Source organism: Oryctolagus cuniculus, chromosome 13 (assembly GCF_051225735.1).
Source record: "Oryctolagus cuniculus isolate XC-2025 breed Fujian yellow rabbit chromosome 13, ASM5122573v1, whole genome shotgun sequence".
In the NCBI taxonomy this organism is placed as follows: Eukaryota; Metazoa; Chordata; class Mammalia; order Lagomorpha; family Leporidae; genus Oryctolagus; species Oryctolagus cuniculus.
Window position 1 is genome coordinate 28,717,743 of NC_142879.1, and position 17,159 is coordinate 28,734,901.

The window sequence follows — 17,159 nt, forward strand, 5'->3', positions numbered from 1 at the left end:
CACTTTCACCTAGCAATACTGTAAATATCAGCATGTGAGAACTACTACCTAATTTTCAAAAAGAATGGAATGGAGAAATGTGAAAGTGATTCCTATAGGCTATTTTAAAAAATTAAAACAAATATATATTTGTTAAATACTCATTAATTTGTTTTAAGAATATCTGCCAAGGGGACTTTTATACTCAAGATTTGTCTGGAGAACTAAAGATGTCAAACCCATCTGCATCTTTTCATAGGTTTGCAGCTGGAAATTCCCCCTGTGAGCTACCCTTGGACTGCAGACTCTTTATACCTCCTAAACAACGGCACATGTTGCAAGATGCCAAAAACGCCACATTGTCCTTTTCTCATCTCACTATGGTATGTCTGAGCAACAGCAAACAACACAGAGAACCAACATAATAAATATATAAATGTATCGCTTTTTATCTATTTCACTCTGTCACACACACACACACACACACACACACAAAAGTGCTATGTGAGATTTTAACTTCCTGGGAAAGATTTAACATCTGACAGACATGGAATCAGGTATCTTGAAGGGCAGTTATCAATATAGAATGAAGGGAAACACAGAGAGGACCAAGGTCAACGTGAGGAAGCTGCTGAGACAGCAACTGTACAAATCTCATCAGCAGCCAGGTGCCGCGGAAGTCACTCTTCTCTGCTTCCCTTTAACTTGAGTGATCAGTTACCACATTCCATTACAGCTGCCATTTCTGTTAGTGTTCCCTTTCTAATGAACCAATGAGGGTTCTCAGGAGAATCGTTTTAAAATAATGATTATATAATTAGTATTATGTCTATGTGTTACACTGTGCTATTATGTTCACATATTATATCTATGTTACACAATTATTACTTACTTTATTTTAAAAACAATATAGCTGGAGGAGGTTTCATCACACTGAATGCCAGCTTCAAAGACCCAACAGAAAAAGAAAACCAATTTCCAGAACACCTGTATTAAGCCTAATGAGTAGGGAGAGTAAATGAAGCTAACAGCAGAGAAAGCCTCTGAAAAGGAGAAAGACCCACTCACAATGAGGGACCTACTAGATCTTCTGTCTCCTCTCTTAATGGTGCCTCCCATTGTCTCAGTGAGGCTACCACTGGCTTTTCTACCTTAACTGCTCAGTGCTTCTTCCCCTTCTAGCCTTTATAGAGACAGATGTGATATGACACAGTTTGTTTCCATCCACAGTAACAACTGTACAGGAATCCCACATGTAACAGTACCTACTAAATATTCCCAGATAAAAGGGGACAAAGGAGGGCTCTTTGGACATCTAGAACCCAAAGGTCTGCCTTCAGTTCAGAGTGTGGGATGAGGAGGTCAGTCCACAGCTGCCAAGACAGCAGTGCACATGGTGGGAACTCAGCCGCTGACGGGCTGACACTCGGACATTGCTGATTTTCAAGAAAATAACGACAGAAAGGGAAATAAGTTTCTTTTCAAACACTGTATTACTATCTTCTTATTTTCAATATAACTAAATGCAGGTAAGCCACAAATCCAGAAACAGCAAGGTATAAATACACATAAAAAGCACCCAGACATCTGGGGCTGGCATTGTGGCGCAGTGGGCTAAGCCACTGCCTGTGACGCTGGCATCCCATACAAGAGCCAGTTCAAGTTCCAGCTGTTCACTTCCCACCCAGCTCCCTGCCAGTGTGCTGGGAAAGCAGCAGAAGATGGCACTCCTCTGCCACCCACGTAGGAGACCTGGATGGAACTCCATGCTCCTGGCTCTGGCCTGCCCCAGTCAAGCTGCTGGGGCCATTGGGGAGTAAACCAACAGAAGATCTCTCCCGCTCTATGCCTTCCAAATAAACAAACAAATCTTAAAAAAAGAAAGAAAAAAGGTAACCAGACATCACAATTTAAAGAAGCTAAAAAGCAGCTGTCTGATAAATCTAAATAGGACAGGCTGAAAGGTACATTCACTCCAATACAAATTTGTTGCAACAGTGGATTTTGAATTTCTCTCTCTAATTGTATTAGAATAAATTACAGTACAAGCCAGCACCATGGCTCAATAGGCTAATCCTCCGCCTGCGGCGCCAGCACACCGGGTTCTAGTCCCGGTCGCTCCTCTTCCTGTCCAGTTCTCTGCTGTGGCCCGCGAGTGCAGTGGAGGATGGCCCAAGTGCCTGGGCCCTGCACCCGCATGGGAGACCAGGAGAAACACCCGGCTCCTGGCTTCGGATCAGCGCGGTGCACTGGCCGCAGCACGCCAGCCACAGTGACCATTGGGGGGGTGAACCAACGGAAAAGGAAGACCTTTCTCTCTGTCTCTCTCTCTCACTGTCCACTCTGCCTGTCAATAAATAAATAAATAAATAAATAAATAAAATAAATTACAGTACAACATTTAAAGCTCTCAGAACTGAAGCAGGCATTGTGGGTTAAGCTGCTGCTCTGGATACCCACTTCCAGTATGAGAGTGCCTGGTTTGAGTCCTGGTGCTTCTGATCCAGCTTCCTGCTAATATGCCTGGGAGGTAGTGGATGATGGTCCAAGGACTGGGTTCCTGTTATCCATGTCGGACACTGGAAGGAGTTCCTAGTTCAGTCTGGCCAACTTTCTGCTGTTGCGAACAGTTAGGGAGTGAACCAGCAGATGGAAGATTTTTTTTTTCTCTCTGTCTCTCTCTCCCCCTCCCTCCCTCTCTGCTTCCTCATCCCTCTCTCACAATGCCTTTCAAATAAATAAGTACATCTTTTTTAAAAAGGCCATCTAACTTGACACTGTTATGACAGTCACACATTCATAGCCTCAAGCCACAGAATATGACCACATGGTGCAGTGGAATAATTGTGAGAAAAATGTCCCACAAGCCCTGAAATGCAGCTTTAATTAAAACAGGATAAAAGCAATTTCCTCAAATAAAATTGTAATTATATAAGCATGAGCAGTTTGCACAGAGCTTTGAGAAGTCTCCCACCGTGCCACCAAAAAATCACTAAGTTTGCATTTTTGCTGAGATACCTTAAAATGGAAAGGGAGCATGACTGGGGGATCCCTTGAGTCGATCTAACTTTGGACTCTGAGGGGTCGGCACCACCACAGTCACACAGGAGACGCAGTCTGGCACGCCGGTCCTCACTGCACCTTACCTTGCACGGCTAAGCCGGCCAGCCGGATCACCTGCTCCAACGTACACCGCAGGCGCCCTTCAAGCACGTCCTTTTTGACTTGCAGGTAATACTGATATCTGTTCGTGGGAATAGAGGAACAAGCAAATTTATAAGCACATACTTGAACCATAAGAGGGTGCTTTTAAAAGTTTGCAAAAAAAGGGGGGGATTAAAAAAGCTTATTTTGTTGTGAAAAATTTGAAACCCATGCATGTGAGGGAGTCTTCATCAAGTTCATGAAAAATGTGTACTGTTAAAAAACCACACATGGACTTCAAAAAACTCTTGCACCACAGTGAACACATCTTTTAATTTTATTTTCTGTTAACTTTTTGAAGAACCCTCATATCCAAACCTCATGGGCACAGTAGGACACACAGGTGATGTCAATGAAGGCCATCTTTACAAAGGGTGGAAATGACCTCTCTGTATTTACCTTTGTCTGATGCAGCAGGTGTTGCATCCCATTCCCTCTGCGTCAGAGAGCATGCCCGTCAAACCACTTACTTGTGGGTCAGCAGGATGAGCTACTGCTAAAGATCAGATCTTTGTACCAGAGCATCCAAAACGAAAACACTCATCTGCCCCTGGACACCCACAATGACACAACTGCCAAAGCCATACTGGACAACATACATTCATAAAGAGACCCAAGAAACACAGCATCTTTCAAACGTAAAACCTGGGTAGTACACACCACAAGGAGGCCAGACTATTAGGACATCTGGAAAAGGGTACATTAAGCTTTTCAGAGCTGGGCTTCACCTTACAAATCTGTAACCCATAAAACATCACCCATTTCAACTATCCAGCCTGAAGTGGATTTTCCAATCAGTAAGTGCAGAGGGACAGAATGTGGCCATACGCAGCATCAAGCCACAGGCCAGACAACAGTTCTCAGATACAAACACAGCCACTTTTCCTCGCCAACAAAATCTCACTCTTCCAATTACCCAAACGTGGAATCTCCTCACCATAGACTTTTACACCTGAGGGCTCCACATTCCCTGACCATAAAAAAATTCAAGAGTTACAGAGAGAGGATGAGAGAGAGAGAGACAGATCTTCCATCTGCTGGTTCACTCCCCCAAATGGCTGCAACGGCTGGGGCTGGGCCAGGCCAAAGCCAGGAGCTTCTTCTGGGTCTCCTATGTGGGTACAGGGGCCTAAAGACCTGGGCCATTCTCTGCTGCTTTCCCAGGCACAGTAACAGGGATCTGAATTGGAAGTGGAACACAAAGGATTTGAACCAGCAGGCAGATATAGGATCCGGCTTTTCAGGCAGCAGCTTAATCTGCTATACCACTATGCTGGCCTTTTCCCTTTTTATTTTTTTTAAAGACTTATTTTCTTCCTACTTTGATTATTTAACCTGAGAAATTAATAATCATTTCAGATTTCACCAATCAGTAATTTCTTTCTTTCTTTCTTTTTTTTTTTTTAAGACAGGCAGAGTTAGACAGAGAGAGAGAGAGAGAGAGAGAAACAGAGAGAAAGGTCTTCCTTCTGTTGGCCCACCCCCTAAATAGCCACTACGGCCGGCACGCTGCGCCGATCCGAAGCCAGGAGCCAGGTGCTTCCTCCTGGTCTCCCATGCGGGTGCAGGGCCCAAGCACTTGGGCCATCCTCCACTTTACTCCCGGGCCACAGCAGAGAGCTGGACTGGAAAAGGAGCAAGCAGGACAGAATCCGGCACCTCAACCGGGACTAGAACCCAGGGTGCCAGCGCCGCAGGCAGAAGATTAGCAAAGTGAGCTGCGGCGCCGGCATAATCAGTAATTTCAATTCTTGCCTCCATCGTCTGACTACATGAATGAAAAGTGTGTAACAACAGCCTCCACTGGCTTTTAGAGAAACTCTTTTGCATCCATGCACACCTGCTGGGGCACTCATGAACTCAGGGGACACTGTTCTTTCTTCACACAGTCTTAACAGCCTCATAATCCTTCTACCCAGCTAAGTCCCAACAAACAGGAACAGAGATTCATCTAAGAATTCACATTTGGAAGTCTTTTGATGGGAATGATGTCATAGTGCTGCTGTTTCTGAACGGGCACAAACTCACAAGGAGGAAACATTAGGAAGGGGAATTTTTAAACATGGTGTAAAGTTAAAGGCCCTTTGTGTGTGTGTGTGTGTGTGTGTGTGTGTGTGTTTTAGGGAGTCTGCTGCAAAAATATGTGATAGGAAAGCGGAAAGTCAAGACCTGACTCTTCACAGAAGAGAATCAGACTAAATGACAACATTCTGAAGCAATGATTTTATATGAATTTAAAGAAACATTACAAGAGAAAACCAAAATATCCAAGACTAAATAATTCTCAGAGTAAATACGCCACATGACTACTTTCTGGCTTGCTTTTCTTCCCGGTTCACTACACTCAGGTCTCCAGCCCAGGTGAATTTTCGGATGTTTCACACAAGGTGAGTTAACACTGCAGAAGGAGGACCCCATGCATTCCTATGGTCGAGTTCCCACTGTTGTTTGCTTGTCTCCCATTGCAAAGGGAAACAGAACTGAGCTGAAAATCTAACATCAACCATCTCAGGTTCCACGGTTTTTTACTCAGCAAACCAGGAACTCCATCAAAAATGCTTTCTGTTAGCACCTGTGCATCAAGAAATGTACACCCTGGAGTGGGCATTTGGTGTAGTGGGTAAGGCACCACTTGGCCACTTGGGACACTCACATCCCTTATCTGACTGCCTGGGTTCGAGTCCTGGCTCTGTTTTCAATTCCAGCTTCATGTTAATCAGCATGCTGGGAGGCAACAGTGATGATTCAAGAACCTGGGCTCCTGCCACCCACATGGGAGACTCGGTGGAGTTCTGAGTTCCAGGCTTCAGCCTGGCCAGCCTTGGCCATTTGCAGGCATTTGGGGAGTGAAAACAGGGGATGGGGATTTCTGTCTGTCCCTCTGCCTTTCAAATAAAATGCTTGTTTAAAAAGATTTATTTATTTGAAAAGGCAGAGTTACAGAGAGAAAGAGAGGAAGAGAGAGAGAGAGAGATCTTCCAAATACAAACAAAATAACCCAAAAGTATGCAAAAGCAGAATCTCAGGATGTGAAGGAGCCCTATCGAAGAAGGAAAAGGACAATGGAATTCTCAAAACGAACAAACCAGAAAACTAAGTCTTGAGGTAGGAAAGGATGGTGAAGCTCACCTATTGCCACAATGTTTCATACATTCCACTCTGTGTCTTTGCTTTTTCGGTGGCTCTGACTTATTTTCTGTTCTATAAGCCCAGGAGACAGATGGACAGTGACACGTACTTATTAAGCACTGCCTGAGAGCACAGAGCTACTAGGTGCCAAGGGCCATCCTGCAGGGAGCAAAGACAGAGTCTGCCGTATGGAGATGCCCACCGGCTCGGATCACTGCCGCCATGTGTTTTAATGCACTATCTACAGGTTAAGTTTTAAACAACCAAGACATCCAACACTTTAAAAGGTGTTATCCTGGCACGGTCTGCCAGAGCTACAGCTTTTTCACCCGTCACCCTGGAGGTGAAAATGATCACCTATGATCATTTATTAGCGATCTGGCTTCCTTTGGGAACAGATTACCAATCAAGTTATCCACAGGATTTAGCAAAATAGTAGTTCTAGTTTTTCTTATCTGGCTGAACCCGACTTTCATCTATAGCTCTCTCTTCTCTAATACACAAACAAGTTCTACTGCCGGTCCATACTAACCTAGGAAGCAGTGAATCACAATCCGGTAGCAAGGAATACCAGGAGAGATCCTTGCCATTTAGGCTGGATGTAGGCTTGGTTTGTGCCGGGATATAAAATCGAGGATCTAAAAAAAAGCAGTGCTCTCTTCTGGAAGCAACCCAGACTATAAGAGATGTTGAACAGCAGTCATGATATAGTGCTCATGCCACATGAGACTACAGGTTTAACTATTCCAGTCTGCAGAAACAAGAGTGAAATTAAAACCACCTTGGAAATTGGTTGTTTTGCTCTTGCACAGAAGGCACTTTTACAAAATACAGAAATTCTATGGAATATGAAGACTAAATTAGAGAATATAAACTGAAGTTCTATTTTTAGAATGCTTGGTTTTGCTTATTTTTGATTAGAGATTCAATTATAACACCAGTAAAATCTAACAGTGGAGTCTATTTTGGAAACATGCAATTTCACAGAAGTATACTCCACCCTGTCATAGCTTTGGGTGGAGAGGAAAGGGGAAGAAAAAAAAAAAAAAAACAAGCCTCATGCCAGGAAAGTAAGTATTTGCCAACTTTCCAAAGAGATCCTCTTTGAAAATCCAAGTTCCCAAGGAAAACTTTTTAATATTTTTCATATTCAAAGACCTGAAAATAGTCCATCTGACTGGTGAAGCCCAAAGAATGGTTCTGGGTTAGGATTCTATTCTCCCTCTAGGGATTGGTGAACATAATTCTAACTGCCGAATAAAGGCAAAATTTCTATTTTCAAATTTTCTTTCTGTTTTCAGTCTAAAGAGAAGACTCATTTGTTGATTAAATGCAGGTTAACCTGGATAAATTTGAAACAGCTTTGTGATCATCCGCGTCATTAAGGATCACAATGGAGCTGACAGATGTTGAGGCCTCACTGATCTGGAATGTTCCCACAGCAGAGCGAGAAAATACATGACTTTTCCAAGTTCCTTCTTCCCCTGAAATTTTAAAAAGGAAGTTTCCAAAAGCCCACATTGGGGGCCAGGCACTGTGGCACAGAGGATTATGACAGCTACCTCGCTCCCTCTCTGCCTCTGCCATTCAAATAAAATAAATATATAAACCTTGTTTTAAAGGCCCGTAATATCCTCAACCTGTAGATATGTGGTGCCAAGACCTTTAATCACTCTTTTTAGTTCATATATGAGGAACTAAGTATATATGCAAGTGAGTTCTACCTGCAGGTCTGTTCATCTTCTAGATGAAGCAGCTCCATGTGGTGCTCTCCAAGCATGGGCGGCACTACCACAGCACCACAAGGAAGGTGCGAGGAGCTCAGAGGCCACATAAGTTTTAAAAACTTATCTTGGGGCCGGTGCCATGGCGCACTAGGTTAATCCTCCGCCTGTGGTGCCGGCATCCCATATGGGCTCCAGATTCTAGCCCAGTTGCTCCTCTTCCAGTCCAGCTCTCTGCTGTGGCCTGGGAGGGCAGTGGAGGATGGCCCAAGTGCTTGGGCCCTGCACCCCATGGGAGACCAGGAGAAGTACCTGGCTCCTGGCTTTGGATCAGTGTACTCCGGCCATTGTGGCCATTTGGGGAGTGAACCAATGGAAGAAAGACCTTTCTCTCTGTCTCTCTCTCAATGTCTATAACTCCACCTGTCAAATAAATAAATAAAAATCTTTAAAAAAAAAAAGAAAAAAACTTATGGGGCCAGTGCTGTGGCTTAACGGGCTAAGCCTCCACCTGTGGCGCTAACATCCCATATAGGCACCAGTTCATGTCCCAGCTGCCCCTCTTCTGATCCAGCTCTCTGCTATGGACTCAGAAAGTACTGGAAGATGGTCCAAATGCTTGGGCCTGCACCCAGGTGGGAGACCTGAAAGAAGCTCCTTGCTTCAGACCGGCCCAGGTCCAGCCATCACGGCCATTTGGGGAATGAACCAGCAGATGGAATACCTCTGTCTGTCTCTCCCTTTCTCTAACTCTATGTCTCAAATAAATAAATAAATCTTTTTTTAAAAATTTATCTTATCAATCCTACAAGTGGAGTTGTCATTCTAAATTCAAGTCAGCGGAAGTGTCCCAAGTAGGGAACAGTAATCTAAACAGCAGAGCTTTAGGATCTGATTTTGGTCAGACTTTCATCCAAGCATCCCAGCCTCCATCACGGGGTAGTGGGGACAGGAGAGTGGGAGGCCCTGGCTCCTGCTCCAAATGTTCACTGCTGCTCTCAGTGGGCCCCTCTGCTAGGGTCACACCCATCGACCTCACTCTCCCTGACACAGTTTTGGGACCAGTGCTGAAACAGCAGTGAAAGTGGCCGCTATCCTCATGCAAAGCCTTCAGAACAGTACCAGGTTCCCCATCTCTATCTCCCTTTGCCCTGAGAACAGCAGTGTCCAGGGAGGATCTGTTGCTCAGTTAGCTGAGTCTCTGGAAAGATAGCAGGGAGCAGAGCCTTCAATGGACCCACAGTGGACAGGTAAGGCAGGAAAGAAATAAGCCTGCTTTGAAAGCCACAGAGATTTAGGGATCAGATAGTGTGACATCTTTGAGCCTAATCTCAAAGCACATATCAGCATCATGGAACTTAAGCTATTTATAGAAGGAAGGATTTTAAAACTTCAAGTCCAACCCTTTGGGTCCTATTGAAGGATACTGTTTCAGGAGGAGGAGGACCTGCCAAAGGTGTCACTGGTCCCTAAAGGCAAGAGCAGAACTGGAGCAAACCCTGGTCTACCTCAGATGCATTGAGGGTGCCACATGACTCCTAGCCATGAAGCAAGCCATGAATTCCACTGCAGACTAACAACAATGAGAATAAAAACACCATTCCCTGGGGACTTTTTTTTTTTAAGATTTTTATTATTTATTTGTGAGAGAGAGTTACAGAGAGAGAGAAAGAGAGAGGTTCACTCCCCAGATGGCCACAACTGCTCAGCTGAGCCGATCAAAAGCCAGGAGCTTCTTCCAGGTCTCCCATGTGGCTGCAGGGGCCCAAGGACTTGAGCCATCTTCCATTGCTTTCCTAGGCCATAGCACAGAGCTAGATTGGAAAAGGAGCAGCCGGGATGCAAACCTGTGCCTATATGGGATGCTGGCACCACAAGTGGGGGCTTAGTCCACCATGCCACAGTGCCAGTCCCTCCCTGGGGACTTTTATGAACCTCCCCCATCATGCTCTAAGGAAGAGTTTTGATTACCAAGCTCCACCCGCCCCATCTTTAGTTAGAGGGTCTGTGCAACCACACATGTTGCAAATGTAGCAAATATTGAAACAAGAAATTTTTTTGTTGTCAACATTTATTTATTTATTTATTTATTTTGAAAGGCAGAGTTACAGAGAGAGGGAGAGACAGATCTTCCATCTGCTGGTTCACTCCCCAAATGGCCACAATGGCCAGGGCTGGGTCAGATCAAAGTCAGCAGCCTGGAACCCCATCCAGGTCTCCCACATGGGTAGCAGGAAGCCAAACCATCTTCCGCTGCTTCCTCAGGTACATTAGCAGGTACCTGGAAGAGAACTTGAGCCAGCATCCACGTGGGATACAGCCATTGCATGTGGTGGCTTAACCTGCAGCACCACAATGCCAGCTCATCAAGAAGCTTTTCAATCAAATCACATTACAAGCATGTCTCACATCCTGGCCCATGGACTCTCCAGACTGCTTTTCCCTCCCAGCAGCAGTATCTGAGATATTTCACCTTGCTCCCCCAAGGCAGAAGGATGAACTTCAAATGCAGCCCAGAGGGGCACAAGTTCGGGGTCTTGGATCATAGCCTCTATGTAGAAGAGGCTAGGCACAGCAGCATATAGAAACTGGGCCCTCACCTATGGATTTCTAAATATAGATTGTTTAAAAACAGTAAAATGCAGTTATACACAAGTCTCTGCTGACCCCCTGCACATAGTGATTTCTGTATTCTGGATCATAACCATATCACCCAGGGGTGGATATTTGGCCTACCAGTACAGACAGCAGTTGGGAAGCCCACATCCTATATCAAGCACCCGGGTTCTATTCCTGGCTATGCTCTGATTCCAGCTTACCAACCAATGCTGACTCTGGGAGGCAGCAGGTGATGGCTCAAGTAGTTGGGTTCCTGCCACCCACATGAGAGGCCTGGATTGTGCTTCTGGCTCCTGGCTTCAGCTTGGCCTGATTCTGGCAGTTGCAGGCATTTGGGGAGTGAACCAACACATGGAAGCTCTCACTTTCCAATAAATTTGTAAAACAAATTACCCAGACTTAATTCTGTTGCTATACCCTGCTAACACCTAGTGAATTGTGTGAACAGCATCCATCCCCCTTGCATTACTCTTGCAACCTCCTCTGCTCAAGAAGGTCTGGGGCAGACAGAAGTTGCTCTTTCCCGCTGAGCAACAGGGCAGTGGCAGCACTCTGTGAGCCTCACTACTTACCTGCAGCATCACACGCACTGCATGGCTCCTATCTGCCTGTCTCCCCATAGCTCAAGTTTAGTCAAACCAATTTGTTTCATCCCATCTGCACGTTAGTAGGGATGTGGCAATTTGGAGAGAGGAACCCATCCTTAAATCCCTCAGCCTTTGAATCCTTTTTTAAAGAAATGTCAGGATAGGAGGGCCAGACAGAGACAGATTGTTTTGGCATTGTTATTAAGAGCAGGATAAGGAACCAACACCATGGCATAGGGCTAAAAGCCACTACTTGTAGTGCCAGCAGTTTTGGCTGCTCCACTTCTGATCCAGCTCTCTGCTATGGCCCGGGAAAACAGCTGAAGATGGCCTAAGTTCTTGGGCCCCTGCACCCACGTCGGAGACCCGGAAGAACCTCCTAGCTCCTGGCTTTGAATTGGCCCAGCTCTGGCCATTGCAGCCATGGGAAAATGAACCCAAATAGAAGATCTCTCTCTCTCTCTCTCTCTGCCTCTACCTCTCTATAACTCTGCCTTTCAAATAAATAAATAAATATTTTTTAAAAAGGCAAGGTAAGACTTAAAATGCCCTTTCCTTGTTAGAAAACTTCTTTTACAATTAACGGTATCAGAAGAATCTTACTAGAATGTACTGGAACCCAGTTCTCCTAGGACAGTGCAGTGTGTCCTAAAGCCCCACATAGCTTTGCTTGCTCTTTATTGTTATGCAAAAAATCAAACATTTTTCTGTTGCAGAAGACAGTAAAAGGGGCAACAGGCACAAACTTCCAGAATCCTGGAGTATAGGAGAGCAAAGAAAGCAATTTTCAGTCTTGGATTGACAGAGATGCCAACAAGAGAGAGATCACACATTCCATCAATTACAAAGGGTGTTTGCAGTTGTTAATCCAGATTAATGGGCAGGGTGGCCCACACTGTTCCCTGGCTGCCAGGCCCAAATAAACAGCACATATGCAGGCATGCAACCAGATAAACCTGAATGCCTCCTTCTCTCAATTCACAAAACCTTTGAGAAGAAATCCAGTTTATGACTACTGATGTATAATAATGTGTTTGGTAAGTGAGCCACCCACTACCTAAAAATTCTTATATTTAACGTATGTTCAAGTTGGTAATCTATTAAAACTCTGCATAGTTTTAACAGGCTACAAAGTCAACACTCTGGTACTATGCAAAACTGAAATAACCCCAAAGGGGAGGGGGGAACCAACAAAAGGAAAAGGCTAGAACTACAACTCTGACAAAAGCAACCTTAAAAGGAAAGGTTTTTCTTAGGCTTTTTTCATACCACCAGCTACCACATGTGCATGCAGGAAAATAAAAACACAAGCACGGACTGAAACACATACAGACAAGATTTTCTTGGCAAAAGTTCAATTCCAAAGGTTTGCAACGTGCACTAATCAATAACTACCCTCTTTTACCAAGGATACCTAACTTCTTCCTGAGACTCCTTCAGTTTCAGTGAGTCAAAGGATTGCAATTCTTTCCTAAAAAGGATAATGTTTGTTTAAATGCACACAAATACACACAGGGCCTTAACCAGCAGTGAAAAACGGCCAATGATAGCAAGGTGTTGCAAAAGACACAGGCAAGCCACAACCTGATCCTTGCTTTCTGCTCCTGAACTTTTGCATTAATTATAACAAATTACAGGGAATCCAAGCACAGTTTATAAGGACAATAAATTCCCTAATAATAGCCTATAATTTAATCAGGGGTTCTGTTTAAGAAAGCAAACTCATTTTCTGTAATACATCACAGAAAAAGAGCGAATGCCCCAACATCACTACTGTTCCATCCTGTACTACTGGGTACAGATTCCTTCTTGGCAATCATATATATAGGATTTAAACAAGTCAGAGAGGGATTGCTGCTATGAATGGTTATGCCCTGAATAGAAAAACACAACAGAAGTAGAAATACTTATCCCCAAATCTGTCTGTTTTGATCTGCCTTAAAATCTCCAAAGACTTGGAAAGCATTTTTTTTGCAGTTATTCAAGAATTTAAGAAGCGGGCACTGTGGCGTAACAGAAAAAGCCACCACCTGCAGTGACAGCATCCTATATGGGCACCAGTTCAAGCCCCGGCTGCTCCACTTCCAATCCAACTCTCTGCTACAGCCTGGGAAAGCAGTAGAAGATGACCCAAGTCCTTGGGCCCCTGCCTGCGCATGGGAGACCTGGAAGAAGCTCCTGGCTCCTGGCTTCGGATCGGTGCAGTTCCAGCTGTTATGGCCATCTGGGGAGTGAACCAGCAGATGAAAGATCTCTCTCTCTCTCTCTCTGGCTCTCTCTCCCCTCTGCCTCTCTTTCTCTATCTCTACCTCTCCTCTAACTCTTTCAAATAAATAAGTCTTAAAAATTAAATATAAAATTACCCACATGCTCCAGCAATTATGAACCTAGATACATAACTAAGAAATTCGAGAATTCATTCACGCACACAAAAACTTGTGCATGATTATAACAATGGTATTCACAATAGCCAAAAAGAGGAAACAACCAAATGTCCATTAATTGATGAATGGATACACAAAATGTGGTCTACCCACACAATGGATTATTATCTAGCCACAAGAAGGAATGAATTATTGGTACATGTTATGACACGGCGGAACTGAGAAATACAATGCTAAGTGGAAGAAGCCAGACACAAAAGGTCACACCTTGTATGACTCCATTTACGTGAAATGCCCAGAACAGACAAACCCATAGATGAGTGGCCACCAGAGGACAGAGGAAGAGGGGAACAGGGAGTGACTGCTAATCAGATCATGGGGGTGTTTAGACAACCTTGAGAACAGACCATAAACATCTGAATTGTATAAATTAAAATGGTTAAGATGGTGAATTTTATGTGACATGAATTTTTTTCTTCAAGGAACAAAATACGCGTGACTGTAACCAGGAAAATGCCCAGACCCCTGATACAGCACATGAGGCTCCTTGTGAGCACGCCAGAACTCTCTTTCCAATCTCATGCCTCACCGGACACCGCACTCTTGAGCTACAATACATTTACTCTGCTTCCCTGTAGTTGCTGAGATGTCTCCTGCCTCTGTGCTGTTTCCTTGCTCTCCATCTGCACAACCGCCCACCCATTCCTCCAGGCTCAGTTGAAACCCACTCAACAAGTAAATGGGCCCCTTTCATAGCCCCACTGTCCCTCACCCAGCCCTGTCCTGCAGTGTCACCGGCACCAGCCCACTCCACCACGACCTCCTCACAGGCAACTCTGTTAACAGCCGGCACTCACAGGTGCTCAATAAAGGTTTCTGAACAACTGAAATACTGACAGGTAAAGACAATCGGAAGGGGGGATTAATCAGCTCGTGGCAAGGTTGTTAGACACTATTTCCACGCTTTGAGAGGCACCTGAAAGTTTCAGAAACATAATCCATCACATTTCAAACAGAAAACCTTAAGACACTTCTAACTTCATACGAAGAGCAAAAATAGTCCTCCAGTATGGACCACCTGTTTATGTGTAAATAACTCAACCCACTCTGAGATAGGTAACAGCTTTCACAGGTGAAACCTGGGTGAGGATAACAATCAGGAACAAAGAGCTTCAAATGAACTGGATGGGAGGAAGGCACTGGCTGAAGCAGCGAAGATGCCACGGAGACACCCGCAGCCCCCAGTGCCTGGGTTCAAGATCCAGGTCCGTGCCAAGTCCAGCACTCTGGGAGGCAGCAGGTGATGGCCCAAAAACCTGGATCCCCGCAACTCAGGTGGGAGACCTGGATTGAGTTGCCAGATTCTGGGTTTGGCCTGCCCAATCTAGGCTGCTGCAAGCATCTGGGGAATGAACCAGTGGGTGGAAGATCTCTATGTCTCCCTTTCTGTTTTTCAAATAAATAAAAAAAATTTAAATAAATAAATAAACCCTAATCATGGGCAAACAGAACACAAATCAAGGCCCATATGCAACAAATCAACAACACACAACATGCCCCATGATGAGCAGCCAGGCCAAACCACTCCAAACTGCACCTGCACAGTATAAGACCTTACCTGTTACACAAGCAATAAACCTGTCTTGACTCATTAGCTCAAAATATATACCTGCCTGCCCTGAAAGTCATGTGTTCATAGTATTTCCAAAATTCCGCTGTGGGAAAAAGCAGTTTAAACGGCATCTGGAGGTCGGGTGACTCAACAACTCAAGGATCTGACTTTCTGGTAAAGAGCCAGGTTTGTGGCCAAGCAGTCTGCATTATATCCCTGGAAATTTGGTGGAGCTAGCAGATGGAGGAGCAGCACTGCTGTGAGCAATATGCCTGCTCCAAAGGAGAAAACACGCAGAAATCAACAAATCTGAGGCAAGAGGTTTGTCTCTGAATGGTCGCGAGTCCTCCTGTAGAACCCCTAATTCAAGCAAGCAACTGTCAAAATAAGTCACTTCAGGGCCGGTGCCACGGATCACTTGGCTAATCCTCCGCCTGCAGCGCCGGCACCCCGGGTTCTAGTCCCGGTCGGGGTGCCGTTTCTGTCCCGGTTGCTCCTCTTCCAGGCCAGCTCTCTGCTGTGGCCCAGGAGGGCAGTGGAGGATGGCCCAAGTGCTTGGGCCCTGCACCCCATGGGAGAGAGAAGCACCTGGCTCCTGGCTTCAAATCGGCACAGCGCGCTGGCCATAGTGGCCACTTGGGGGGTGAACCAACGGAAGGAAGACATTTCTGTCTCTCTGTCTATAACTCTGCCTGTCAAAAAAAAAAAAAAAGAAAAGAAAAAAAAGTCACTTCTCTGTTGATAAGACATGTTCCAGAGTCAAAGAAATACTACAGGCTTAATAAATATGATGGGTGCAATGAGGCAATGGAAGTAATTAACTGTACATCCCTAGAGACTATGATAAAAATAGAAGAAACAGAAATTCCAAGCTCATATTAAGTCAAATGAGGGTGCTTCAAAAAGTGTGTGGAAAATAGAACTAAAAGTTTATTTTGTCACAAAAAATGCTGAGATCTGTGCGTATGTATGACTAGGCCCATTACTGGTGACCCTGAAACTCAGCGTGCAGGGAATAAATGAGAAATCCAGGTCCCAGGCTCCTATGGTCGTCAACCCAGATTCCTATCAGGAAAGTAGGACAAGCACGAGAAAACGGCCTTTTGCTGCCCTTCTTCCAGTCTTGTCAATGGAAGGTGTTGACTTACCAGCTTGCACATCAAGAAGCAACCTAAGGCTCTACGTTAACCAAAAGGCAAGTGAGAAGCCAGGCCAAGGGAATGCCTACCAGCTGTGGCAATCTCCACTCTAAGTTTAGATGGAATGATCTGTGATTTTTGTCTGTTTATAGTGATGAGCAGATTCCTTCCTGCCTTTTGCTGTCTTTGGTCCATCTGTCTTGGGACAGGGACACCTCAGCAATGTCTACATTGTCTACATCCCTCAACCCAGCATCTCTGTCATTTTAACTACGATCCCATCCAAACCGAGTTCCTTTTTTTTTTTTTTTATTTGAGAGTTAGAGTTGCAGACAGTGAGAGGGAGAGACAGAGAGAAAGGTCGTCCTTCCATTGGTTCACTCCCCAAATGGCCACAACGGTCAGAGCTGTGCTGATCCAGAGCCAGGAGCCAGGAGCCAGGAGCCTCCTTCTGGTCTCCCATGTGGGTGCAGGGCCACACTTGGGCTATCCTCTACCACTTTCCCAGGCCACAGCAGAGAGCTGGGTCGGTCAAAAGAGAAGCAGCCAGGACTAGAACTGGTATCCATGTGGGATGCTGGCGCCGTGGGCAGAGGATTAACCTACTACGCCACGGCGCCAGCCCCCCAAACTGAGTTCCTAAGAGTTACCCAAGCCTAACTGTAAACTCTAGTTGCTACTTAAATTTATTAACCAATTTTAATTTTTTAAAAAGATTTGTTTATTTGAGAGGCAGAGTTACAGAAAGAGACAGGGAGAGACAGAGAAAAAGGTCTTCCATC

General features: G+C 45.0%; 1 protein-coding gene across 1 annotated transcript in view; it reads right to left on the reverse strand.

Annotated features, from left to right (window-relative positions):
* PTPN14 (protein tyrosine phosphatase non-receptor type 14) overlaps positions 1-17,159 on the reverse strand; it is a 193,136-nt gene that overhangs the window by 62,156 nt on the left and 113,821 nt on the right. Inside the window, exon 4 of the mRNA XM_002717512.6 lies at positions 3,126-3,223. Within this exon, the coding sequence (XP_002717558.4) occupies positions 3,126-3,223 (98 nt within the window). The remainder of the gene's footprint in view (positions 1-3,125; positions 3,224-17,159) is intronic.